A 27,767-nucleotide genomic window follows, 5' to 3' on the forward strand; every position below is an offset into this window, starting at 1 on the left:
ATTACTGACACCGTTATTACGTAACAATCAATCCATGAAGCCACCATGCCTTATTGGTTGCATAATTAATTCAAAGGATGGGTCGTGACGGAGCTAAGACAATATTTGACAGGTGTCTACAAAAGCCATTTTCCTCAAAAATTCAAGTCAAACTGTTCAAAATAGCTGTTGGTTCTGACCACAAAGAGGCATGTTTCACTGTGGGCTTTACAAATATTACAGTCATCTTTCTTTACTTAATGTCTTTAATCTGTGTATCTTCTATCTCCTATTTTCCCTCCTCTTCATTTTTTTCCCGCCCCGTCCACCCCTCCTCTCAGAATCTATCCTCTGTTTCCTTTCACAGTCTAAAAAGGAAGGCAAGGATTTTAAAGCACAACCTTTTCTAAAAATGCATGTTTTTCTCAGGTTTCAATATAGTCTCAATGGTTTAATAGTATATGGTGAAAATATATACAAAGAATATAACAGAAAAAAAAAAATAAAATTTTGTTGCTGCTTGAATCTGAAAAACAAAACTGAAGAGAAAAATCCCAAAAAGTGCCAGTGAAAGGGCTGCCGCCATCCTTGTATGAAAATCTGCTGTTTAGCTGTGACTGCGCAATGTTTTTCAATATAGGATATTTTATCTGAAAATAGAACTATTTATCATTAATATTAAAGCAATAGCGCATTAATGGTGATGAGTGTGTTGATGAAGAAATGGATGAGCATATTATGGGTAAATGTTAGATTCACATTTGGTGGAATTTTGTACTTTATTTATTATTACTACTAATAATAATGATAATGATTTCAAAAGTTGCATTGCTAAACCCAAACTGTTCTGTTTTGTTTTTTAATTTTAATTTTATTTCATGGCTTGTATATTATCCTTTTGTATGTGCTCTTTTTGTAATAAATTGGATAAAATAGACTTGTGTTTGCCTCGTATTTTTTTATCTTCTATATTTTTGTTTGTAATCCTAATTTCTGTGAACAGATGTAGACGTCATATCATTTTGTGGATTTGACATCAAATAGAAAAAAAGATGAATGCACATTTTCATAAATTCAATATTCCCTACAGTCGCCTCACCTTCATAAAAACTCTCTGCAAATTATTTTGGTTTTTCAGTCAATAACTTTTTGGTTCTCGCTCACTGCATCGTTAGCGGCTGCACATTTTTGGTTGTTGACATCAGAAACAAGAGAGGAGCGGTTGGTCATAATTACTGGATGTGTGAATAGGTAACTGTTTCCCTTATGAGGTAAAAATAAGTCTGTTTTGTGTTTATCAGAGTGTTTTTCATGGCTCTCATGTGGTCAGACAACCTTTGATAGCATGATTAAAACAGTGGTGATTGATTTTTACCATCTAAGTGCAGTGGATGGAGTAAACACATTACCACCTTGTGCTCCTGATGAATATGAGCCAATGGTGTACAGTGAGTTTTGTCGAAAACAGCTCCCAGCTGTGATGGTTTGATGAGAGCAGTGAGATGGAACCAAAACAATACAGTTGAAGCTGCAAACCAAAACAGTGAGTAGAAGGACCATGAGACTCACCGCAGAGCTGAATCTGTGTGGGTTCATCAACATAAGTGACTAATTTCCGTGGTGCGGAGACATTTCTTCGATTGTTGCTATCAAAGATGTGAATCAGTGGAGCTTTAAAACAAAGGAAGTAGAGTTTGATATCTCTATAGAGCCTCTATAGAGTCATCGTGAGTATTACAAAAGAGTTTAATCTTTTATAAAACCTCTGCTATAACAAAACAGCTAAGCAAATTATCCCTGACATTTGGGCTTTAAAAACAATGGCACATTCAATTTCCTGACCAAATAAGGTATTGTCACAGTATTTCATTGCAGGCTGTATTCCCAGGTTGTATTTAACATCTAATCATATTAGGATAAAAAAAAACAAAAAACAAAACTGAATGTAAAAAATCTGTCTCAGTTCCTGAGAAGTAAACCTCCAGAGCAAAATCTCTTTGGTTACTAATTTTCACCATGCAGGTAGGTCTCTCTTCTATGGGAGTGTTTAGAAATTAGTATTTCGGGTAGAGGACTCTGGTGATCTGCCTGTCAGCCCTGTTAGTATCCAGCCACTTCCCACAGAGGAAGATGGTGGTGACGCCATTGGCTGTATTGGTGACTTCCACGCGGTCCAGCAGCCAGCCGGGGCTCAGGCCCGAGTTGTCATGGTCCACCCGAACCTTTTGCAGCTCTCCCATGTCCAACATTTCCAGCAGGAAACGGTCCGTCTGCTCGCGTTCGAAAAGGTTGCGAAGCCTCTGCCGCAGCTGCCGGCGGCCTGAGTCTCCGTTGGAGCCGTAGATAGTGATGAAAACGTTGGCATCTGTACCCGCTCCCTTCTCATCACCTGTGATGACGATGATCTCGTACTTGACGGGCACCAAGCTTCGAGCTTTACTGGCAAAGCTCTCAATTGTCTTTGCGCACTCAAAGGTCAAGAAATCATCCCTCTTCGGAGAGAGAGGGATGGGGGCCTTGCATCTGAAAATGTACCTGGAGACGAGGGGAAAAAAGTGTAAATACTAGCGTGAATATGCGGCCGCAGATGTAGAAAGACGAAGGTGCTTAAATATCTTACTTGTTCCCCAGTTCCCTTTCAGTGATGACGACTTCCTCCACATGCCAGTAAACCTCCCCTTTAACTTTCTTTCCATCCTTTGGTGTATGGCCCAGGCAGATGCCAGCAATATCACCCAGGTTCTTGGACGAAAACTCAAACCTGTCAACGTTTCCCCTGAGAAGCGAGCGACACAAACGAGCAAATGAGAGACCATTCTCCTGAATTGGCTCACACGCTTTAAATTCATGTCACTGCCAACTTTTTCTGTGTCTGAGTGAATTCTCAGCACGATGGTGTAATGTCACGATAGTGGATGGTAGCTTTGGTTTGGGCTCAAGTACTCGGTGCTAGACAAAGTCTCATAATGGGAGTAAAGGGAGAGTTAGAGGGAGAGAAAGTGAATTTTAGTGAGCTTTTTTCATGCAAAAAAGTTTCAGCTCAGTGAATTAATCTTGCAGCAAGTACCTACCGCAAGAACCTCTTCTTCTTTGAGGAGTTCTCCATTACAAATTCTTTTGATCGCCCTTTCTTCCCCTCAAGTACAATCCAGGCATTTTCTTTGGTCTCAGCTTCAGCCATGTCCGCGGTTGTGACGCAAATTTCATATTCTTTTAGAGAGAAAACAAGGACACAGCTGCAATAAATGTCCTAAAACAGACATAGCGTCAATATACAGCAAACATCAAGGACTCTTGACATAAACATGTTCAGGATCATTTTTCAAGATACAATCTGTAATCGTTTCACTCAGCCAAATTGTTGATTCTTTGTACGGTCTGCATTTTTCTGTGATAGCCATTATATGTATTCTCCAATTACTTATTTATACAGGACTTTTCATTCTGAAAATAATGCAGCCTGTGATTTTATCTCACTGATCTCCACCTCAACTTACTGCTCACTCTCTTTATACAATATGTGTTTGTACAAAGTCACTCCAACTGTTTTATTCATAAACATATGAGATTGTTTGGCTGCACTGTAAACACACACAGCCTTTTGCTCTTCTGGTATTTATCTCTACTGCCAGAATTGTGGATGATGTTAAATTGCATTAACCATTGCCATCAATCAAACCAGAATTTTAATTTTAACAATAGAGCCCACAACTTGAGTTAGCCTTACTGGTCTTCTCGTTGAGGTCTAAATAGTCGTTGTTAGCACAAGCCAGTTCTCTCATTATCTGTCCGTCATCATCATTCTTGGCGAGCCAGCGGTCACAGGGGAAACGAAATGTTTTGTCCAAGACTTCATCTTTCACATCGATGTACTCCAAATGCCATCCTGGAGCTAGACCTGGGTGCAGTGGATTCAGGATACAAACAAAACAAGTAAGTGAGCTATTATGGACAGATGTGTTTTCAAGAGCGATGCAGCCGTTGTTAGATATGGGCAGCACCTCCATTAATCCATCAGCTGTCCAGGTGTCGTGAAAATCAAGATGACTTGGGACCTTGGACGTTTCCCGAACACATTCATCTTATGTTGTTTGGCATAAATTCGTGTAAAAACGTTTAATTTTAACAGAGAAGCCTCAGGCTTTTCACCTATGGCATGTAAAAAGGGCCTTTTGAATAACCAATGTTTATTTAATTGGCTCACCCGTGTTGTCATGCCAGACTCTCACTTTGGAGAGCTCCCCGAGGCTGAGGATGTCTGAGAAGCGAAAAGTGTCCACCTGCTTGCGTTCAAACTTGTTGGACTTGTTGCATTCTTTCAGTGCCAGGATCCCCGTATCTCCACTCTCTCCAAAAACAATGATCCACACGTTGGCATCAGTTCCCGCTCCTGAGGGGACAGGAGGAGAGCTGCCCTTTTAGATAAAATCTCAAATTCTGCCTTCCTGAATAAACGTCAGAGCCCCGTCCTGTTTTGATTTTCTAAAAAAAAAAAAAGAAACATTGGATTCAACACAGCCAATGTGACTGGGGGTGACAGATCTCCTGGTAAAATGAGTGGCTGAAATTTCCCCCCTCTTTTCCATGTGTCTACATAAGATTAGCTCTTTTCTGTAACTACTTTTATTGTGGTGGGTATCGGTTTAAAATTGTGTGCACTGTGCACTTGGCAGAGCTTTTCAAACTGCGGTGGATCTCAACTATTGCAAGGATTTGTTGAATTAAAAATAAACACTGCGATTGCAAAACCCCAAGAAAACTGATCATCTAACAACAAGTGCAAAGAGCAAAAAAAAAAAAAGGGGAGCAGACAGAGCAGTGTTCTCTGACTCAGAGAGCTTATCTATAATCCCCCTGTGCTTGGTGATTTCATTACACTGGGTTAGATACCTCTCAATCTGCGGCATTTTTCCGAGTGTCTGTAGACAAAGATAGAGAGCCAATATTCTAATTAAACGCTTTGTAGTTTTAATGAGTTTTAATGTTAGCAACATACAACCAAATACTTTTTTTTCTCTTTTCCCTCTCTCTCTCTCTCTCTCTCTATATATATATATATATATATTAATCTGCATACTTGACATTCAATATCTATTCTCAAGGAGTCAATTTGCATATGCACAGTTGTGTGCACGTGCGTCTATAAGCCTGGCTCATTATTCCCAGCAGAGTCTGAGTGGTGGTGCAGAGCTACATCTCAGCTTCCTGTAACAGCCAAGGGCAGAGAGAAGCCCTTTGAAGTCGGCTCAGACTTCTCACCACACTATCGTACTGATCAGCAGCATTACTGAACCATAGAAAATACTGCATGAAGAAAAGAGAGCAAAATCCGCATGGAGGGTTTCCAGGGAGGATTTCTTCCATTACCATGCTGAAGTCAAACAAAAATGATTCCTGCTTTGATGCTCCAGGAAAACACAGACGTTTGCACAAGGACAGGCCAAATGAACACAATTAAATGCACACCGTAAGAATTTGAACAGTGACAGAATGAGATTACAGACAAAAATAGCTGCTGCAAAGTGAACCTTATTCGGCGTTGCAGCGGTGAGGAGTTCACTGATGGAACTTAGTTCTCCCTCCACCTTTAAGGTTGCCATTTGAACTCCTGCAGGATAACCTGACGTGCATCGCTTTAGAAGTATTCAACACCACCAACAGCTAATAGATGGTGGAATAGGTGAGCCCGGGACACTTGAGTGATGATACGTCTCGGCTCACCGCTGAGTCCCTCAGGATCTCCCAGAGAAGAGCCTGAGCATGCTGCTAATGAAAGCGAGTGCCCTTGCTTCTGACCTGGTGCCGACGGAAGGATGGATGGATTGTGCTAATATTCCTAATAAGTAGACTTGAAATGTTTTGGCTTTGGATGTCTGAGCCAAAATATGAACACAAAAAGTTTCTGGTGTAAACGCTAATAAAGAAGATTAGAACAAGATGAGAGCAGAACATTTTGGTTGCAAACTATTTTTTATTACTATTATTATTTGACACATTTGCATATTTCTTTTTTTCTTCATCTCATGAAATGTTTTGAATAAATTAACTAGCCAAACCAAATAATAACTTGCGATTTGTCATCACAAAACAAAGGCTTGTTTGAAGAGGTACAAGCTAGAAGCATTGGGAAAGACTGCCTGAGTTTATATGTATAAAAATGAAAATACAGAAAGTCACCAAACACATCCCGAGCTACACAGAAATGTTTGATAAGACAAGATAATGAACATGTTTGCACAGGAAAGGGCTCTTTCTCTCTCTCCAACACGAGAGGTTGCTGGCCATCTTCGCCTCTTTTTTGTGGATCCCCCAGCATGTTAAGAGAAAGTGTTCATTTATGTTCTGCGTTCAGCACCTACCTGCAATATCGCTGGTCTTGACCTGAATGATGTAGGTTGTGAGCTCCACCATCAACTCTTCATCGACTACAGCAGCCATCTCACAGATCATGGTCCTCTTGGGTCCACGTGTCCTGGACAGCCATTCCTCGTAGGTGAACACAGACACCTCCTCTGTGGTCAGGTTACGCGTGATAACCTACATGTGTATGGTCAGCACTTTAAATGCAATATGATCCTTATAGCAAATGTCAGTTTGAATCCCTTCACAGATTTGTTGTGACAAACAGCCACAACAAGTCCAAGAATACATCCAAAGTGTAATAAAACACAAAGCACTGGATATACACACTTTACCAAACTCAGCAATGACAACATCAAATAAGTGTAAGAAAAATGACCCGTTCTAGTCCATCCCATTATCATTAATACTGTTATAATGTGGCTAGCCCTAACCCGTTTAACCATGTGAGTCCTTCCGACATTAGTTTTTAAATGGATCAATCAACATTTTTTCATCTTGAAGCTAGAGCCTATTTTTCGAACACACACGAAGAACTACACAATCAGAGCAGTTTGCAGCTCAACCTATCATGTCCTCAACAGCTATTGCTTAGCAGGGTTAACATTTGCTGATTATCTCTAAAAAAAAAAAAGTAAAAAGTGTTTTTGAGTTATATCATATTTTTTATCAGTTCTGTGAGAGAAATTTGTGTCTGTACAGATATTTTTGACAGTCCTGGAAATAGCTGATTCCAAATTACAAATGGTCAGTAGGATTCGTCCTCTCAGGAACGGTTGAAAGGTTGTTGAGATATTTCGTATCTGATGCCAGAAAACAAGATCTAATGGGTATATTAAAAAGTGCCAGGTCATACATTGTCATATTATCGACTCTCAGGTGCTCCTGATTTGTACACAAGGCCTCACTTCTCCCAAGACATCTGATCACTTGTCCTGAGGAGCATCATTATTAATTGATATAATTAACTGAGTCTGAGCTCAGGCAGCTACATTTGTATGAGCTCTCCTCTCTACATATTTATTTGGGCAGATTTGTATGCTGGCAGCTCGCCTAGTGCACTGTCGCGTCCATTTCAATACACAGGCCCAGAAATCCATAAAGACAGCACATCTGCTTGTGATGCTGAACACACCAGCCTCTGTGCAGGGTCAAGTCAAGGAGATGTTTGCAGCCGCTGAGTCCCAGGCACGGACGGACAGGGCTTGGTATTGTTCCTGGCTGGTCTGCTGCTCTGCAGACATGGTGCCTTTACCAGAGAAGACATTTGCATAGGAAATGTGCTCTGTTACATCAAAACGGTGGGTCAGAGACATCAGACCGAATTTGGAGGTGAGCGGTGATGCCATCCTCACAGGGTCACCGTTTTGGGAAACTATGTACATTAATGCGGTCAATTAAATTGCATGAATATGCATTAAAATTGGTGGCATTTGCACCAACACACACTGATTTCTACAAAAAGCAAACACTCTCTCTCTCTCCCTCACTCTCTCGACAGACACACAGGGCTCATTACCAAGTGCTGCGTGTATACTGTATGTGTGTGTCTGTGATGCCGGCAACAACAGCATGGTAAATAAAATGGGTCAATATGCTCACTCCAGGATCTCTGGGCCCTGTTGTGTGTGTGTGTGTGTGTGTGTGGGTGGGTGAATCATTGACCCTTCTCCTGCAGGCATGGATGATGTGTGTGTGTGTATTTGTCTGTGAGATATAATAGATGGAATGATCCTGCAACCCAAAGCAAACAGGCGCTCACACAAAAACACAAACCTGTGACTGCTTTGCACTATGGATTTTGGAAGAAGCTAGCAATTACTTTTCTGCTTTCTGTGCTCCCCGTTTCATGTTTTATGGATGAGATCGGCAGTTTTTTTCTTCATAACCAATTAGCCGCAGACAAAAAGTAAAGGGTGATGCTAATGGTGCACCATCAGCTGATTCCGGTGCCTTAAACATGCTGAACGCTTTGACCTTGCTGTAATATATGCATGCCTGTATCTGTAGTAAGTTGGTTAAAGTGGGCTGACCTTATCCAGAAACCAGTCAGGTCGACTCCCAGAGCCATCAATACGCATCCTCATTTTCCTCAGCGGGGCAATGTCATCGATCTCCATGTTGAAAGTGTCCTCCTGACCTCGCTCGAACCTGTTACCCAGTACAGAAAGTTCATTGCCTGCAGAGTAATGAAACAGTCTAATAATTTTATCTGAAGACGTCTGTGTTTTGGTTACCTGTCCTCGTTCTTCTGCAGCAGCATCTCTTCTGTGCTGCCATTGGCCCCAAACACAGACATGAAGATCAGGGTGTCTGTTCCTGCGTTTTGCACGTCTCCCGTTACCACTGTCACCTCATAAATTATCTGATGTGGAAGGACGAGGACATTTTACCCACTTTGTCTCTCACAAGCAGTATTATATTTAAAACACCGGGGCAAAAGGGGCTTCATCATGAAACTGGCAATCATACACAGTACAAATCCCTCTGACAACAAGCTAGACTGAGAAGCACACACAGAGCCAGACATAGAAACAAGACTGAAATATTGAAAAGTCATTTTTACTGTCTCCTGCTGTTGTTTTGTGTCATATTGTGGTTATTTTGATGTCTTTATAGTCATTGCTCTTCTGTCTGGGAAAGTGAACACCCACTCCAAACAGAAGCTCTGACCGACAGGCATTATTTCCATTCAGTAATCTATCAGTGTGGGAAATGACCATTGAAAAATTGTAAATCAATGAGACTGTGATGTAGTTAATGTTATTATTTCTAATTTTATATTTCTAGTCCAAACCCAAATAGATAAGAAGCCAGAGAACAGCAAACTCTGACACTCCTTCTAATAAGGTGTCTTGGAGTAGATGCTCATTTATAATCCTATTTGACTATCAAATTATAGAGACATAATCTCATCAAACAGCATTGCAAGCAGCATGTTCTCATAATCAGGCACACATTCAAAATGTAATTTTAGTGGAATAAGCTTTAAATACATGTCAGTAATGGATCGTATGGATTTCCAATTTTTCAGATGCATATTTATTTAGTTGGTCCCTATTAGCCACTGCAGTGCTACACAGACTACTCATCTGGGTTCCTCAAATCAATACACGTCCATGTCATTCATATTTCCAAATGATACGTAACACTATCCCATGACACACAATAACCAACACCAACTCAAGACCTGTCAAAGATATTTCATAGATCTATTAACTCATTTCATTACTTTCATAACTGCGAAAAGATCGCTACACATAAACATATTTGGTAGGATTAGAAAAATCTGGTGTTTACAACAACTGTTATCATCTTAACAAAGTGATGAAGAGATAAGAGGTGCTTGTTGGCTTTCAGACGCTAAAGTCAAAGCTTTCACAGTATTTGTAAGAGGTAGAAAAGAAGTTAATGTTCTCAGAAATGTTTGCCAAATCAGAGATTTTGCTGATGTAAATAAAAATTCATGTTAATCTATGATGGCAGTAAAAAAAAATTAAAATGTCAGGTGTTGGAATCTGTACATAGTAAATGGTTCCAGTGGTTTCATTAGTCTAAGTATGATGTCAGATGCAGCCGTTTGCTCTAACTGTGATGTGTGTTTTCTGTCATCTGGCTCAATTTGTTCACATTTGCATACCTTCTGGGAGACTGAAATGGCCTCTGCATCCAGCACATTGAATACTCTAGCAGTCAACCCATCTCCTCGATCTTTGGCCAGCCAGCACTTGCAAGCAAAGATGTATTTGACCCCTTTGGTTGGCACAGCAACAGACAGCTCATCAACCAGCCAGCAGCTCTCAGGAGTGGCCCCATCGTGGCCGAGCTGCAGGGAAGGAGCGAAACAATCACTTCAGACTACGTGGGTGTATTTTTCTGTGTCCATGTGTGTAAATGTATGAGCAGGATCTTCACTCAAAGTCTAAAAGCAGCCTGCAACTTCCTCACCTCAACCTTTTTGATGTCCCCCACGTCTGCACCGTGGGACTCAAAGCTCTCCAGAGAGCCAGCCTCAAAGCCCTTCCTCCCATCTGGCAAGTCCAGCCACAACCTCGCTGTCTGGGCATGATTGGCCCCGATAATGATCACATAAGCCCTGCTGGTGGTGCTCGCATCCCGCTCCAGTCCAGTACAGATGGTTACGTGGTATGGTATGACTGCACAGGAAGGCCACAGTGCGTATTTATTCACTGAGATTATGTAAAACGTCTGCGTTGGAATATTAATAACAATAGCAGTCACACAGCAGAAGATGGTGCAGTGCTGATGATTACTGAGCTTTCTTACTGGGGAGTTCAATTTCCTCCTCCTTCTTTTTCTTGCTCTTTTTGTTCATGTTACTGTCGACGCTCTTCACCGTCAGAGCTGAGCTTTTTCTACTGCTGAGGCTCTCCCTCACTCCTTCAAAACCCTTCATGGGATATAACACAAAGACGGTGAAACACAGACACACAAACATTAATATATATACTATACATGTTATGTCACTTAGGTGCCACTTCAGTGGATTCATCTAATTAACATGAAAGCATTGATTCCTTACATGGCATCGTGGTGTAATGTTTAGTTTGGACTATTTAAACATTATAGATATGATTGTAAAACATCTCTGTCGTGTCACCTTGACATAGAAGACTCTCTCAATGCGTCTATCCTCCCTTTTCCTGGAGAGCCAGCGTTCACATAAGAAGAGGAAGACCTCTTCGGTGTCCACATCAAGCACCTCCACCTGGTCCAGGTACCAGTCAGCACTCACCATGCTGTTATCATGGCGGATTTTTATCTTGAAAACCTGCCCGAGGTCAACCGCCTCCATAGTGAACTTATCCACCTGCAGAGACCAAAATGCAACATGTAGTTCGTACTGACACATTTGATGTGTTTTGTGATGGATTTTGTTGAAACAATTAATAATAGGCAACATCAGAATGCTTTGTCTATCATGACGTCATTGGACGTCACAACTAATGCAGGACAACACTGAGGTGAACTAGCAACAAAATCCTTTCTTACAGATCCTCGCTCAAACTTGTTGCTGTTTGTCTCTGACTTGCTGAGTTTCCTCTCTCCAGTGTCCCCCAGGTCCCCGTAAATGGTGAGGAAGACGTTAGCGTCCGTGCCAGCTCCGTACACATCGCCTGTCATCACTGACACTTTGTATGTGTGAGCTGTGGTGGGGACAGAGATCACAGAGAAGAGCACGCAATTGGTTCGAGGCAACTAGGCTGAAAAGAAAGCTGTTTTCTGTCACTGTTTGGTTCCACTGCCATGATAGAAACTCAGTCAGGGATAGAAAATAAGCCTGAGGGGAACAGCGTCTCTAGTCTCCCCAGCTAATAATGAGAAAGGCTGAGAAAAGACAGAACAAAACAGTGAGACAAATCTTTCACAGATTTGTTGTTTGTGTGTATTAAATGCATTTGGATGAATTGCCTGTGCGTATATGGGAACATACTCTCCAGGGCATCTTCCACCTCCTCTTCGGTGACTTTCAGGTTTCCATCTCGTGAAAGTTTCTCGGTGATTATGTCAGAGGGCACCAGCTCTCTCACTGTTTCTCCATCATCCTCTGACTTGGCGAGCCAGCGCTCACATGGGAAGATGACAGTCTCTGAACCCTTCGGGGGGAAGAGAGACTTAAAGAAGGACTACAGATTCAGGTGTATGCTTGTGCCTCACAGGAGGGCCAGACAGCATAGCTGCATGTCTCTGTCTGAGACTTGGAATCAATATGAGGGATCACTATGTGGAATGAAAAATGAACTCATCAGGCTGCAGCACTGTCATCTATTTTTGAGGAAAACATCTCCACCTACTGACAGAAAAGGGTGCTGGTCTGTTACAACTCAACATTAAAATTAAAACAGCAACACTTTAAAATTATACTATGCTGTGATGTAATAGGAAATGGATTTTTGGGGCCATGTTTCTGAATTGACTGCGTGATATTTGCGCAGTTTCACTCACATGGCAGGACTTTTATTCTGCAGTATTGCTGCTTTTGGTGAGGTAAGACAGCTGAATGCTCCCTGTCCTCTGTAAACGCTACCTTTCCCTTCCTGAGCAGACGTCTGATCTCCACCCTGTCCAGATGCCAGCCTGGGTTCACCCCCCGATTGTCATGGCCAATACGGATCTTCTCAATCACATCCCCCACATCTTCCAGCTGCACGCAAAACCAGAAAATATTATCTAGTTTAATACAGTCCTGTTTTCTGGCACTGCTCCCTTAAACCTGATGAATGCAACATTTTTCTTATTTATGACAGAAGAAGTTTATTATACCTCAACAATAAACATATCCTCAGCTCCTCTCTCAAAGTACATTCTCCTCTCCCTCTTGTTGACACACAGAGACTTCTGCTGCGTGCACACAGCATCTCGTCCATACAAGACAATGAAGACGTCTGCATCTGTGCCAGCTCCGAACACGTCACTGGTGAAGATTTTAATCTCATAAGGAACAACTGCAAAATAAAAGACATACATCATAAGCAATTACATGCATCAAATGACAAATATATTTAATGTTATATTGATAATGTATTTGATGTACAAGGTGTGTAAAGCTCTGTCTGAAGAAGATTTGGGAAAAGGTCCCTGATGATGGCCCCATCATCCTCGCCTCTGTCCAACCAGCGACCGCAGGGGAACCGCTGTTTCTGTCCCAGAGATTGAGCATCAATCTCCACCCAGTCAAGGAACCATCCTGCTGATCCTCCTCCTGAAACAGTAACACAAGGTACAATATTCCTGTTTGTCAAAGTGTCACTCTGTGGTCATTATTCACCGCACAGGCGCTGTCCTACTGTACCACAGTTGTCGTGCCCAATACGCAGCTTCTTCAGCGGCCCGATGTCCACGGCCTCCACGGTGAACTCATCGGTCAAACCTCTTTCAAACTTATTCTTATGGGTCTTTGATGCCTTCAGATTAATTATCCCTGTAGATGACACAGGGACAGAGACACCAAAACGTATTTTCAATGTTTAAATACACATGTACAGAGATATTATGCTGTATGATTGTAGGTATTACCTGTGTCATCCTTGGTGCCATACAGAATCATAAAGACATTGGCATCAGTCCCTGCATATTTCTTGTCGCCAGTTTTTATCCGTATTGTGTACGTCGATGACATTGCTGGTGCAAGAATGACCGAGAACAATTCAGTCATGGAATCATTATTGTGGTAATGATTATTGCCTCTCATTTAATTTAAAAATATTGTCTAGTGGGCTGATTCTCTTTACTCTCACCTTTCTGTTCAAGACCGAGCATGGCTTCGGAGTCTTCCTCGTCATCATCACCCTTCTTCATGAAAGCCTCATCCACCGGAACCAGCTCCCGGGCAAGCTGTCCATCATCCTCATCAATAGCCAGCCAGCGTTTACAAGGAAAAAAGTACCTAAACCATAAATATACATATATTAAATAGATAGTGTGTAGATAACAATAATAGAGTAAGCTGTCCATCCTTAGGACTTTAAGAAAGTGACCATGGGACAAGCCCTCTTTACACTGGTCGTGTCCTTGGACAGGTTAAGTACCACTTTTCACCATACAGTGGAGCTCTCAGACATTTAATGTGCAAATCTGCTGTTTGCTATTTGGTGGGGTGTCATTGATTTTGTGTCTAAAGTATAAATATGTTTTTATTTCAATTCAATGTGATATTAGTTATCTTTAAATAAATAAATTGATTGATTCGTAGTTGGTTCAAAGGGGCTAAAATTGTGTTAGCAATGACAATCCGTTACTCTTCATGACGTACATGGTGTCATCTTTGTTGTCCACAATCTCCACCCTGTCCAAAAACCAGCCAGCGCTGGCCTGGCTGTTGTCATGCCGGATTCTCAGCTTTTTCAGCGTCCCCAGGTCGACTGCTGTGATGTCAAAAATGTCCTCCTGGCACACACATGCAACAAAAAGGTTTAAGAAAACTGAGCACACCAGTAGAGTCTCCTTACTCATGAATTTAATCTCCTCAGAACTGACATTTATCAGTATCAGTGATAATTATCCCGATTATGCAGAGGCAGTAGATTAAACAAATACATCTGTGGAGGCACCAAGATACTTCTTACGAATCATTTTAAGATGAGATGCTGCAAATATTTTTTGGCCTTGTGACCTTTTTTGGAAGAGTCTGAAAATGGTGAGGGTCTGTTAATCAGTGAGTTAAGTGTGAGTGGTGAATTTTGAAGGGACTCGTTGGCAGTTTATTTGTGCCATGTGAAGTGTGAAGCCTCACTGAAGCATCGTTTTGAAGGACAGATCCAAACCTTACCTGGCCTTTCTCAAATTTGTTCAGGTTGTTGGACTTCCGTAGTTGTCGCTCCCCTGTGTCGCCAATCTCTCCATAGATGTTGATGTAAACATTGGCATCAGTCCCCGCCCCCCACATAGTCCCAGTGTACACATGAACCTCATATGAGTTGACTGTGAGGAAGACATTTAAAAGTTGCTCATAATGAGATTTAAAGTATTTTCACAACTAAACAATGATATGCATTTCCTGGAAACTAATCAGAAGGAGAACACCCTACCCTCAAGGTCTTCATCGTCTTCAGTCAGGAGTTCAACAACAATCTCACCATCCTCCTCATCCCTGGCCAGCCAGCGGTTACAAGGAAAAGAAAATGTTTCTACCACTTCCTGTAGCTGCTCAATTATCTCCACCTCCTCCTCCTCTTCTTTCTTCTTCTTTTTCTTGTCCTTTTTCTTGTCTTTCTTGGTGTCCTCCTTCTTCACCTCCACCTGCACCATGGCCATCGTCAGCCGCTTGATGTCCACTGTCTCCAGGAACCAACCGTCTCCAATACCCTTTCCGTCGTGATAAATGCGTAGCTTGTAGATCTTGCCGACGTTCAGAGCCTCAATCTAAGGGGCAAATACCAAACATGGGTCAAACCGGAGGCTGCAGATACTGACATGACACCGCACAGGTGCAGGACAGACCTTAAAGATTTCGGTAGTACCACGTTCAAAATTGTTGGAGCGACTTTTGAGAGGAAGGACTTCGGTTTTTCCTTCGTCTCCGTAGATCTGACAGAAGACATTGGCATTGGTGCCACCTGCACGCACGTCCCCTGTGACCACGGTCACTTCATAGTTGATCACTATTAATGAGAAGGCATCACAGCATCATCACAAGAAGAAAGACCACGTGGAGCAGCCGCTCCGCATGTTAAGTCGTCGCTATTTACATTGCTCGATGTCCAGGGTCTCGCTGGGATAGATCTCAACCTCCACTTTCCCATCAGCCTCATCTTTACAGAGCCAGCGGTGGCTTGGGAACATGTACTGCTTCCCGTGGACCGGAACAGAAATCTGTACACTGTCCAGAAACCATCCAGCCCGCAGACCCTCGTTGGTGTGGCCGATCAGGAGACGGTTGATCTGTAAATATAAAGGACGTGAAAAAACAGTAGAGAACAGAATCAGGAAACACAAACATACAAACATAAGCCTGAACCATTACTCTGTGTAGGTGTCGCCTAAGTTCTTGCCTGTCCAATGTCAAAGGTTTCAATGGTGAAGATGTCAGTGCGTCCCGTCTCAAAGTAGTTCCTGAGGTCGTTGTCAGAGACTGCCAGTATCATCTTGCTGGTGTCACCCTTCTCCCCGTACAGCTTCACAAACACCTTGGAGTCAGAGCTGGCCCCGTTCACATTGCCGGTCTTGATTGCTATGTGGTAGCTGACATCTGATGATGAGAGAAATGACATTTATATGAGCATTAAAAAGACTGTTGTCTCTCTTCTTTTTGGTTGCTTAACTCATTTGGTTTGCTTGCTCTTTATACACTCACTGAAAAGACGCAGGCCATCTCCATCTGGAACTAACTCGCGGACAATCTGTCCATCGTCCTCATTACGGTCCAACCACCTGACGAAAAACACAAAGGAAACAGTCAAGTTTATCCTAAAGCAGGACACACGGGATGAAGACCGCCCCACCGCCTTTTGAAATTCTCTGGAGAAAAAAAAGAAAGAATTACAGATTAAGTTATTATTTACAGATTGACAAATTGACAGAAAATGTAAAAATCTCTTTTCTAGACTATAATCAGTACAAGCAACACAAAACCCAAACAAAGGGGACGCTCCATAACCTCTTTAACCCGGACAGACAGACAGGAAGAGGTTCTTTCTCGTGGTAACACTGCACCTCAGTCTTGGCTCCTGTTACTAAAGGAAAGAATGCACATGCATTTAGTGGCTATTTGTAACAGCTTGCCTACCCATCAGCCGCCTAACTACTTAAACGCATGCTGCTAGAGAGCTGGGAAACAGAAACGAGGCCAACATAGTAGATCTGTATTTGTCCATCCGGTTTGAGTTTTTATGGATTTTAGAATATTTAAAAGCCATTACTTTAATTTAACACAAAAATTATATGTAACCTTTGGACATAAAACACAATGAACTCATCATTGTCTCTATTGTGAAAATCAAGTGAAAACCAATATCAATGCTTTCATGACACATAAAAAAGGGACCTAACAGGAAGTAACATCAGCTTAGCATAAAGAAATAATGCATACTTGCTCCCTGTAACATTAAGTAATAATAGTGCTATTTCTTATTTAGAGTGATGGCTTTTTCTCTTTGCAAAACTAGGTCAACTGTCTTGTGGTCCTAGCTCCACCCTTGATGTGATAGTTAGCTATGAATGGAGCCAGCATTCACTGTGAAGGCGGCCACTGGAGACTAGACTGATAAATGGGTTGGCATTAAAGGCTACAAAAGCTTGGATATGTTTAAATTTGTGGGATTGCTGAGCTTTAGAGGTGCAAACAGGAATATTTTTATCATTGGAACCTTTTTTTCTACTTTATAAGTAATTTTACAAAGAGTTAGGTCTAGACCTGCTTTCTATGTAAAGTTCCTTGATGTAACTTTGTTATTATTTGGCGCTATGCAAATAAATCTGATTTGATTTTATTTGATTTCCTGTCTTCATGTTAATCGAAGCTAAGAGATTTCAGTGTCACATGCACTCTTTAGGCAAAAGAGTCACCACAAGTGTAACCAAGACAGTGAAATGGTAATGAGTCATGAGTATCATTGCCTTGCCTGAAACAGGGGAACTCGATGGCCAGATTCTCTGGCTGGCCCTCCTCCCTGACCATCACCTTATCGAGGAACCAACCGCAGCCTCCCCCGCGGCCATCATGACCTACACGCACCCTGCGCACCTGGCCCAAGGACACGGACTCAATGAGGAACTCGTCGTGCTGTGAGAAGATGGGCGGAAAACAGATTAAAACCACTAGAATCAAATTAGGATGTATTTTTTTTTGTGTTCATCTTTAAGTAATTAAGCATTACATTGCCCTTTTCAAATTTGTTGACATTGTTTTTGCTCATAATCATTAGCCGCTCCCCTGTGTCACCCAAGTCGCCAATAATGTTGAGGAAGACGCTGGCATCGGTGCCACTGCCGCTGACGTTGCCAGTGCAGATGGTAACACGATACTTTATCACTGAGAAAGAAGCCAGACATGAACGCTCGCATCACATCAGGAACACAATGACTCAGATTCAACAATGCAGACGGGTAACATGGAGCTTGTGTATATTTCGGATCACCGTATTTGTATGTGTCTGTCTCTTACAGGGCAGAGGCTCTTCAATGACGGCTCCTGTAGCTGGAAGCTCTCGAACAATCTCATTGTCGTCCTCATTGATGTCCAGCCAGCGGCCACATTCAAAAGAATATTTCTCCATCGTCAGGGTCTTAAGCAAAGTGACCTGTTGAAAGTCATTACCTGGGGTGTAATACACGTGTTTTCTTCTATCTAAATTGCACATACTCTCTTTTCACGTGGCAAACAAACCCCTATTTCTGGCCTAACCCAGTGCTCAGAAGTGACGCTGTACAGCAGACTTAACAGCTCACACTGACAGATTAGACAGACCAATGGATCTTACCTTCGCTAAATGCCAGCCAGCAAATGGATGTCGCTTCTCGTGCCAGATGCGCACTTTCAGCAACTTTCCAATGTCAGGCATTTCGATCTATAGCCATTTATAGAAAGGAATTTGCAGTAACAAAAGACGCAGGGCAAAACAAAAACAACCAAACATCTCTTGGGGTGATGCACAGTGGGAAAAAGTCTAATATGCTCACGGGCTTACCATGAATTTGTCAAGCTGGCCCTGTTCAAAACTGTCTGAGTTGTTTTCCAATTTGATCTCATCAGACTTTCCCTGTTCTCCGTAGATCTGCAGAAACACCTGGGCGTCCGTCCCTGCTCCTTTCACGTCTGAGGTCCAAATCCACAGGGACCATGGGTACTCTGGACAAGGACAGATTTGATACTAAAGTGGACCAGTCATATTATTAAGAAGTGAAAATACTCTTAATCAGGGGGCCAGATTTTAGAAATCAGACATAAAGGCTAATAAGACTAATATACAGAGTAGAATGACACCCACTCTTCTGTTTTTTCTGCCTCAGAGACACCATCTCATACAGCTCCCTCTCAATCAGTCCATCTCCCTCATCTTCATCCAGCCACATCCCACATGGAAATGTCTGCTCAATGCCCGTAAAAGGACAGTATATTACCACCTGAAAGACAAAGCGGTGCTCTGTGGGTGAACGACGCTTTGAGAGACATTCTGTAACCACTAAGACATGTGAACTACCTTTTCACAGTACCACCCGGCACCGACGGCCCCGTTGTCATGCCCGATGGTCACCCTGCTGAGCGGGCTGATGAGCTCACAAATTTCCACGTTGAAAATGTCGATGAGTCCACGCTCGAAAGCACCGCCCTCCAGGAAGACTTTGCCACTGTTTTTTGAGCCCTTGGAGCCGTGCATAACCATGTGGATCTTTGAGTTGGTGCCTGCACCCCGCACATTTCCAGTCATCACTTGCACATTGTATATGATTCCTAATTAGAAGCAGAGAAATCAAAATGAAAAAAAAAAAAAAGTTATCACTGGAGTCAAACAAGTGAATGGATGGATAAAGCCTTTCTATAAAAAAAATACTAAAAAGGTGTCTTGTGCGCCCTCACCCATTGGTTGCAGAGATCCAACCAACACATCTCTCTGAATTTTTCCATCATCTTCATCCATTGCAAACCAGCGATTGACTGGGAACTCATACACTTCCTTATTCCCCATGTCATCAATTACCACCTGTACAGAATGCACCATCGTGAGTGTTTGTATGTATGTCTGTAAAGTTAATGTGTGCATGTGCCAGTTGAACTCGCCTTATCTAGAAACCATCCGGCTGATGAACCTCGGTTGTTGTGTCCGATGGTGATTTTCTTCAGCCTTCCAAGGTTTGGAGCCTCTATTGTGAACTTGTCCTCTGAGCCTCGTTCAAAGTTGTCTTTATCGCTGTCCAGTCGTCTCTCTCCTTTTAAAGGATCAAGCAATCAGAATCATTGAATTTCATTTCATTGAATCATTTTGTCCGACAAAATTTAAGACACTATAGTGTCTGAAATAGTGGCAACCGTGGGAATAAATGAATAAAGCAAATGTTTACAATGTTTAATTAATAACATTGAAAAAAAAAGTTGCAGACCTACCTGTGTCACCATTCTCTCCAAAAATATTCAGGAAGACATCAGCGTCTGTGCCACTTCCTTTCATATCAGCAGTGAACACACTCACTATGTATTTATTCGCTGTATTTTAAAAGAGGACATCGAGAATTAAGAAAAACAACAAGGCTCAGATGCTGAGAGTGTAACAAATGCTGCTTCTCAGTTCATTTCAGAAAATGTCCTACTTAAAAATGCTCTTAGCAAGGCAATTAGGCAGGTCATACAGTTTCCAGGTTAAATATTCATAATGGTGTGTTTGTGCACGTGTGTGTGTTGGGGGTTGTTACAGTCATATTACACTGACCACTCCCTAAAGGTGTTTTTCATTTGAGCCTCGGCTTCACGACGCTCTGCTTGATTGCCTGCAGGTACTGAGTTGTTATATCACATTGCAGCAGAGGCCACATGGGCTGGTTTACCTGAAGATTACACTCTCATGGAGTTCCTTTACAGTCTGAAACAGTTGCGTACAGACACATCGTACTGAAAGTGTCAGGGTGGAAGAAATCTGTTTGTTTCCGGTGGCTGAATTTGAAAATATCTTTTTCTTCTTGGCTTAACACAGTGTAGATCTCACAACTAAAATTATTCTGTTCAGATTTTCTCAAATCCAGTGGACTTGTTTGTTATTTTCATTTAACCTCTCTGACCCCTCATGTCTTTGTTTTGTGTTCTTGTCCCAGATAGACCTACATTTCGGGACATCCATGGGGTTCATACTGCCCAGCAGGTCCCTGACAAACAGGTTGTCAGCCTCCTCTCGACTCAGCCAGTTGTTGCAGGCAAAATAGAAGCGCAGATGGGGCCGGTTCATGTCGGTCACCACCACGCGGTCCAAGAACCAGCTGGCGTTCATCCCTGTGTTGTCGTGTTCAATCCTGCGGGAATCAACAGTCAGAATGGGACTTGGATTCATGCTGCAGGTAAACATAAATGGGCTTATCACATCAGGTGCAGTAGTGACTATGATTTTTTACAATGTGACTGTATTTCTGCAGTGCAAACACCAAAAAACACTTCAGACATATCTGCTTCATACATATCAGAATGACTGAATAAAGTGGTGAAAAAAACAAAAAGAATAGCAAGTGCATTTTAACACCTTAAAATGTCTTGGCCTGAAAGTGAAACATGAAAATTCAAAGTAGAGCTGAAATCTCTGACATGACTCAGAAACTGCTGTACAAACGTGAAAAGAAAACAACACTTTGATTGTTCTTAATCATTTGAGTCACAGTGAAAACTCCATACTTTCTGGACTTCTCTCACTTTGAAATGTCCTGCTGTCTCATTGGTGGCTGTCATGTAACTCAGTCTCCACTGGAGTAAGACACAAACTCCCAACAACAGATGGAGCTTAACCTTCTGTCACTGGAATGAAAGCTTTTGATGGCCTGTGGCACTGTGTGATCCTCTGTAAGCTGCTGTTATTGTGCATGAACTACACTTAACTATGAAGCTTTAACTGTGATGTTGTCATTGACCTGTAACAGTGAAATCAGGATATGTAGCCATGTAAAGATCAAATGGGCATTATGTCATTATTTCGTATTGGAATGTCACAATCAGCAAAGTGGAATTTACCGAAGCTTCTTCAGAGGTCCCACATTGTGTGTTTTGATCCGGAAAACATCAGTCTTATTCTTCTCAAATGCAGTTCTGCTCCTGTAAATGTAGGAAATATGGAAAATGTCAGAGACTTGGGAGGAAGGTTAAATGAGAAAGAGGGAGAGTGTGTGTATGCAAGAGAGGGCAACTTTATTTAAGTGGGACAGATTAGTGGAGGTAAAAAAGACCGTCCAGACAAGTCTGAGCTAAATTGAACTCTGGAGCCATAAATCCCATCTCCGAACTGATCTAGATTTAGGAACCCTGGTGGTCTCAAAGCAGCGCTATAATCTGAAACATCCACTGAGTTGGCCCTTTCAATGCTCTCTCCTTCTCTTCCTTCAGTATTTCTATCTCTCACAGACAGACCATCTCTGCCAGCCACTGGGAGACACCCTCTTTTCCATGAACAGAGAAAACATGCCTTTGTCTCTGACCCACATCTCCATCTGTTGTCCTGCGCCATGCCTTGGCTCAAACGCTCACAGTCTCAAACACTGAATAAATTGCTGTCCAACACATGTGACTACATGTAAAATCACCTGTGGGAGAATAATGGAGAGGCATTAATCACAAGGAAATCAAACCCAATGCAAACTTTGGAATTCATGCAATTTGAACTTGGTCAGTAATCACAATGAATTTCCAAAGAGTTGTATTTTTCATATGCTTCGATTGTTCAATTGGGCAAATATGTTTGGAGTCAGGGCAGTCCTCCCTTACCTGTATCATTCTGTAACGTTTTAATCAATCATTACACAATACAGGCAGGACCTAATATATATTGGAGTAAGGGGAAACTCCTTACTATACAATATGCACATGACAAGTGACCTTATCAACATCCATATATGGTATTTCATTAGCTGAGTGACAAGGCGTGGAAATACTCCATACATGGCCTGTTGGTGCTGTCTGAAGGGGATGACTGAGACCACCCCAAGGTGTAGGTGACAAGGTTGAGTGTGGCTTACAATAAGTTGGTATATCCTATACACAGCACGGGTAACCCTATCAGTGAATCAATGTGTGCCGAGATAAAGGGAGCCCACTGCTGACACGATCCCCTGAGAGTCATTTGATCATCCACATAAATGACATCGTGGTCTTCTTTCATTTGCCTCTGAATGGAAAAGAAGACCGGCCATGCCACATAGTTCCTCCTTACTCCAGATATTCTGTGTCCAGTGTTTACATGACTGTATAGATGAGAGATTCCTGCACAACAACCAAACATCTTGTTATGCCAACAGAGGGTTTTTAGTTTTCAGGTTAATGACAAAGAGGTCAAAGAGATTGCTGGTGTGCATCTTGATTTGCAGGGATCAGGTTAGCCCCGAACAGGAACACTCTCTCATACAGTGTTATATACAAAATATAACCCAAGACAAAGACAGAATCATAACCATCCTTTAACAGACTCATTAGAAAATACCTCTTTTCTGTGCTGAAGGGTTAGAGAAGAATACAAAAGAGTAACAGTTAACACCTGATATCGAAAACATGTCAAACCATTTCAAATTTGTTCAATTATAACAAGTGAAACAGAATAAAACTCCAACTGAAAACTCAAAGCTGCTCAGTTACAAATAAAAAGTACAAACATGTCAGAGCAGAGTGACTCATTCAGGTCCAACTGAGTCCGCACTAATTCGGTAACATCTTTGAACTCACTTGCTCGCCAGGTGAACCTTGGGCGTGACGCCAAAGTCTCCAAAAAGGGTAACAAACACATTAGCATCAGTCCCGGCTCCCTTTACATCACCAGTGACAGTGACCACCTCGTACACTGCAAGACAGGGAGATCAGAGAGATCGAGCAATGACATCAAATGTGTGAAATAAAGAGCAGAGAATAAATTATTTTCGGTCTGGCGGGGTCTACTTTGAAGAGTAAAAACTTGAACTTGAGGACAAACCCAAAGTCAAACACTCACACAGTGTCCAATAATCTATAAACATTCGGGTGCATTATGTTTCCTTCCATGCAGGTTGCCAGGGAATTCAATGCGGCGAATCTGCAGCGAATCCATATCTGGTGTGATACAGCAGCCAACCCTCTCTCACATTTCACAAATGTGCCTCTCCTGAGTTGCTAGGCCGATGGAAAGGTAAACAAGATGAGAGCTCATCAGTTTGTAAAATCTGCCTCAGTTTGTGTTATTTAAGGTGTTTATATCTGAGGTCACCGCCAAGGTGGCAGCAATGGCAGGGATGGTTGGGATTGCTCATAGCTATTGTTGGCGTGCCATAACATTTGACTGTAGTGATTCTTTTGCACTACCATGAGCTTGAAAATTGTATTTCAGCAACAATGGAAGGTCCACGTTCTCGGGATACCTGTATTATAGAGCAGAAGCAAGCTAATACATGCACAATACTTTGCTATTAGCTTTGTGTTTGTTTTCACTTGGAACTGTTCTTAATTTCGAACTCTATTTCTGCATTGCACTTAAGGAGGGTTGTTTTTGTTGCAAGCCTGGTCACCATGGAGGCTGTGGATTTTGGAAGTCACACCTGTCGGCCTGCTGTTGTTTGAGTGAGAACATTAAATCTTCATAAGGAGATTAGTCATCTTATGGCTGCTGCCTGTGACTCAACACCTTGGCTTATGCAGCCGTAATTCTATAGTCCTGCTGCATTACTATATGTAAAAAAAATCCTTCTCTATTGTAGTAATGTAACAGTTATTTAGTTATATAACACTGAATCAGTCTACTGACAAACTTAAGTGACAAGAAACAAGTGTTGTCCAGTCTGAAGACAGCTTTAAAAGTTTGAGTTTGCTCTCAACAGGGTATCTGATGTTCCAGATGAATGTGAATGTTAAAGGAAACAATGAACTGAGGAGAAAAATTAATAGCTAAAATAAATGTAAATACACAGAGAAGAGGAAGAGGCATGACAAAGAGCAATTTGACAGGATTTGATAAGAAAGGGACATGGTGAGGCTGAATTCAAAAGAAAGAGGAACGCCTGATCAAATTAGATAGATGGTGGCCTAGAAAAATTGAGCCTCAATAAACTCTGTGGAGTGGAGCAGTAGTTTGACTTCGACACAGGCATGCATCACTGCTGATGAGCCTCAACAACAGTACTGACTGCCCTTTAGACAATACTCCGACACATTTTACACTTTTTCAGCACTGTCTTGTCAACTTGATGGAAAATAAGAGTTTAAAAAGTCCAAACAGTCTAATTCAAAAGACTTTTAAATACAACTTAGTGCTGCAAGTTCCAAACACAACATTGCTCCATTCCTTCACCCACAAATTACACTTTATGGACTGATTGTTTTTGCTAGACATGATTTGCCTGAAAGAGTTTTGATGCCAGAGCCCCGAGAGACAGTTTGCATGCCTTTCAGTTGTTGTTGAGTTATGCTCTTTAGAAAAAGATTGTGATTTTTTTTTTTTTTTCTGTTTTGTTTTTAAATGTGCCACAGGTCACTGGTAATAATATTGTTAATATTTATCAAGACAAGTTTCCCTAAAATTAAATGAGTGTTTTTCCAAAACATAAACATAAACCTGCAAAACCTGCAAGATTATCAGATATTGTACATTCTGTCGACATTTTGCAGATACTTTAAGGGTGAACATTAGATGGATATAAACACAATATCAAAGAGGCAGTTGTTTATGGCTGGAGAAGAAGATAACACTCCAACCGGCTCTAATTTTGCAAAGGCTAAAAACTAGACAGTTTTTAAGAACAAAAGTTGAGTTAAATTTGAGAAATGTGTTCGGCTTTCTATTGCCAAGATCATCCACAGATTCCTGTCCTCCCACTCAACAAAAAATACAAAACAACCCTGTGGCCCCCCGGTGCAGAGTGTATTTGAGGAACTCTCATTGGCTCTAAGAAAAGGTCCTCTGGCTGTCAGCCATGCCTCTGGCCCCAGAGTCGATCCTAACCCCTGCGGCTGGGATGGCACCCAGCACCTGTCTGCCCCCGAGCTTCTGTTTGCCTCCAATCGTGTGGAACATAACTGAGCTTTCACCCAAGAACAATCACAGAGGGATTCCCCAGGGATCCCTTTCAAAGCTGAAACACTTTCCAGGCTTGACTGGCAGGTGCAGTCCGTTCCTAAAGGGCAGTATGTTATGTGTTTCTGTTTGGGTTTACCATGTCCCATTCTTACCTTTCTTTTTGTAGTACTCATCCTCGTAGCCATCAGATGAGTCAGTGTGGTAGTTCAGAAGTTCATTTTGGTAAAGTGCAGCATAGTCCAACTGTTTATTCTTGGATTTCTTTCCCTTTTTCTTTTTATCTTCATCACTGTCTGCAGATCCTTTCTTTGCTTTCTTCTTTTTCTTTTTCTTTGAGTCCTCCTCCTCTTCCTGCTCCTCAATCAAGGGCTCCTCATCATCATCATTGTGAGATTTCTTCTTCTTCTTGCCATCTTTAGACTTTTTGTCCTTGGAGCCCATCTCCTCCTCGCCCTCTGTGTTATCTGCTGACGATTTCTTCTTCTTTTTTTTCTTATCCTCCTTCACTTCCTCCTTAAGCTTCCCTGATTTCTCCTTGTTGGAATTGGTTGTGGGATCATTATTGTTCTGCTCGCCCTCTTCCGCTTCATCTTCAATCACAGCACCATCTTCAGTGTCATCGTCTGGTTTCTTTTTCTTCTTTTCCTTTACTTTGTCTTCTACTTTTTTCTTCCTCCCTTTCTCTGTGGCCTCCTGATTGTCAGAGCTCTCTGCGCTCTTGTGTTTCTTCTCTCTTTTTGTGGCGTCCCCAGAGGTCACACCGCTGTTCCTCTCCTTTAACTTTGGCTCCGTTTCCTCCAATTCGTCATCAACCTCTTCGGTTTCTTCTGAAGCTGTGGATTTTTTCTGTTTCAGCGGCATCTTTTATTAATTCACTTCACTGGCTTTTAGTTTCGTAAGTGCTGCCTTGAGTTTCTAATGGTGTAAGACAATTCATTTGACCCTTGGCTGCACGATGGTTCTGGGATCGTGGGGTTCAGAGCAGCCTGGGTGTGTTCAGCTGTGGGTGTACCAAGTCAGGCCATGCTGATGTAGTGATGGCTGTCTGGATGTGTCCTGTTTGGCCACTATATGGTCATACAACCAACACACACTACTCATGAAAAATTACTCACCTCACCTCAGCACTCACGTGACCCATGGGAGAAAGCCCTGTGAAAAAGGAGCCTTGCACAGAGAACTTATCCTCTCCACCACGGCACTCTCCATTATTCATGGTGTCAGGATCGCTTTACGGGCCGGGGGTGTCTCGCTTTTACCTGCAGTCACACATACACAGACAGACAGACAGACAGACACATGCATGGGGATAAACACCCACGCACACACACACACATACAACTCTCCCCTACAACTACTCCCTTTTCTGATATAAAAAAGTGTCGCAGTGAGTATAAATCGTTACAAGTACTGATAAAAAGAAACTCATGAGTGGCAACAAAGAATGTTTTTGTAGCATTGAGATTTACAAGAAACAAGTAAATGTCCATGCAGCAGTTATTTATTTTCCCCGTAAAGCATTTCACTTTAAGCAGGTGGTTGGCTTATTTTAAGATTGTTCTATATTTAATGGGTGAAAAATCCTCTATATGCAAATTTTTGTTGCAGTTCCGTCTCACTGTTGTACATATCTGAGCCAGACTATAATCCAAATAATCCCATTAGTCTTATTGCTGCCACCTGATAATGTAGGTTGGCATCAAGGCGAAGGGCAGAGTTTGGCCATATTTATCCTTCAACATCATGTTACCTTGCCAGGAGTTGACAGCAAAGTCAAATGTCATCTGACACTGAGGAATCATAAAGTATAAAATGTTGCAGATTTCCTTTTACCCATTAAATGTATAAAACTGAAATTATTAATTGCACATAAAAAAAATAATAATTAAACATATACTAAAACAATTCTCTCTGAAAGTCATTAGCTAATTAGTTATTCAATCGTTTGGCCCAAATTTTTTCGCCAATCTTTTGAATGATTTCAATCAAATCCCTTTTCGCTATTTAGTTTCAAGTGTTTATATCATTACTTTTAACCATTTAGAAGACCGTACAATGTAGGAAATGACTGATTCCAAAAGATGGCAGCAATGCAACTACTGCCATTAAACACGACTGAAGAAGAAGTAAGACTGAAGGCTGCAAAAGGGACTTAATATCACAAAAAATTTTGCCCAAAAACTCTTTATCTGTGGACCCCTAAAGGAATGTGGAGATGAAAATTGGACTGCTTTTCAATGCAAATGGTGG

General features: G+C 41.8%; 1 protein-coding gene across 1 annotated transcript; it reads right to left on the reverse strand.

Annotated features, from left to right (window-relative positions):
• Positions 1-2,033: 2,033 nt before the first annotated feature.
• Positions 2,034-26,378, reverse strand: loxhd1a (lipoxygenase homology PLAT domains 1a). The gene is made up of 42 exons (XM_029516445.1): positions 26,181-26,378; positions 25,670-25,841; positions 23,201-23,315; positions 21,503-21,583; positions 20,612-20,796; positions 19,901-19,999; positions 19,577-19,725; positions 19,376-19,499; positions 18,999-19,249; positions 18,786-18,921; positions 18,486-18,646; positions 18,279-18,365; positions 17,963-18,098; positions 17,676-17,830; positions 17,421-17,581; positions 16,154-16,230; positions 15,852-16,048; positions 15,549-15,741; positions 15,301-15,461; positions 14,889-15,222; positions 14,630-14,781; positions 14,114-14,247; positions 13,599-13,747; positions 13,378-13,482; positions 13,154-13,282; positions 12,896-13,060; positions 12,625-12,806; positions 12,389-12,505; positions 11,795-11,957; positions 11,353-11,507; positions 10,961-11,170; positions 10,627-10,750; positions 10,288-10,496; positions 9,980-10,165; positions 8,577-8,704; positions 8,373-8,490; positions 6,339-6,516; positions 4,184-4,369; positions 3,707-3,877; positions 3,051-3,189; positions 2,600-2,755; positions 2,034-2,514 (listed from the first exon to the last, which is right to left on the reverse strand). The coding sequence occupies exons 1-42, from the start codon at positions 26,376-26,378 to the stop codon at positions 2,034-2,036; spliced, it is 6,909 nt and encodes a 2,302-aa protein (XP_029372305.1).
• Between the last annotated feature and the right edge of the window lie 1,389 nt (positions 26,379-27,767).

This window comes from Echeneis naucrates, chromosome 12 (genome assembly GCF_900963305.1).
Source record: "Echeneis naucrates chromosome 12, fEcheNa1.1, whole genome shotgun sequence".
Lineage (NCBI taxonomy): Eukaryota > Metazoa > Chordata > Actinopteri > Carangiformes > Echeneidae > Echeneis > Echeneis naucrates.

What these genes read in the sequence shown, in the direction of transcription:
- loxhd1a (XM_029516445.1), bottom strand. Translation starts at nt 26,378, where the DNA reads ATGCCGCTGAAACAGAAAAAATCCACAGCTTCAGAAGAAACCGAAGAG. An exon ending in AAGGTTCACCTGGCGAGCAA is followed by an intron (nt 21,584 to 23,200) that starts GTGAGTTCAAAG and finishes CTACATTTACAG; the next exon opens with GAGCAGAACTGCATTTGAGA. An exon ending in AGTCTGGCATGACAACACGG is followed by an intron (nt 3,878 to 4,183) that starts GTGAGCCAATTA and finishes CACTGCACCCAG; the next exon opens with GTCTAGCTCCAGGATGGCAT.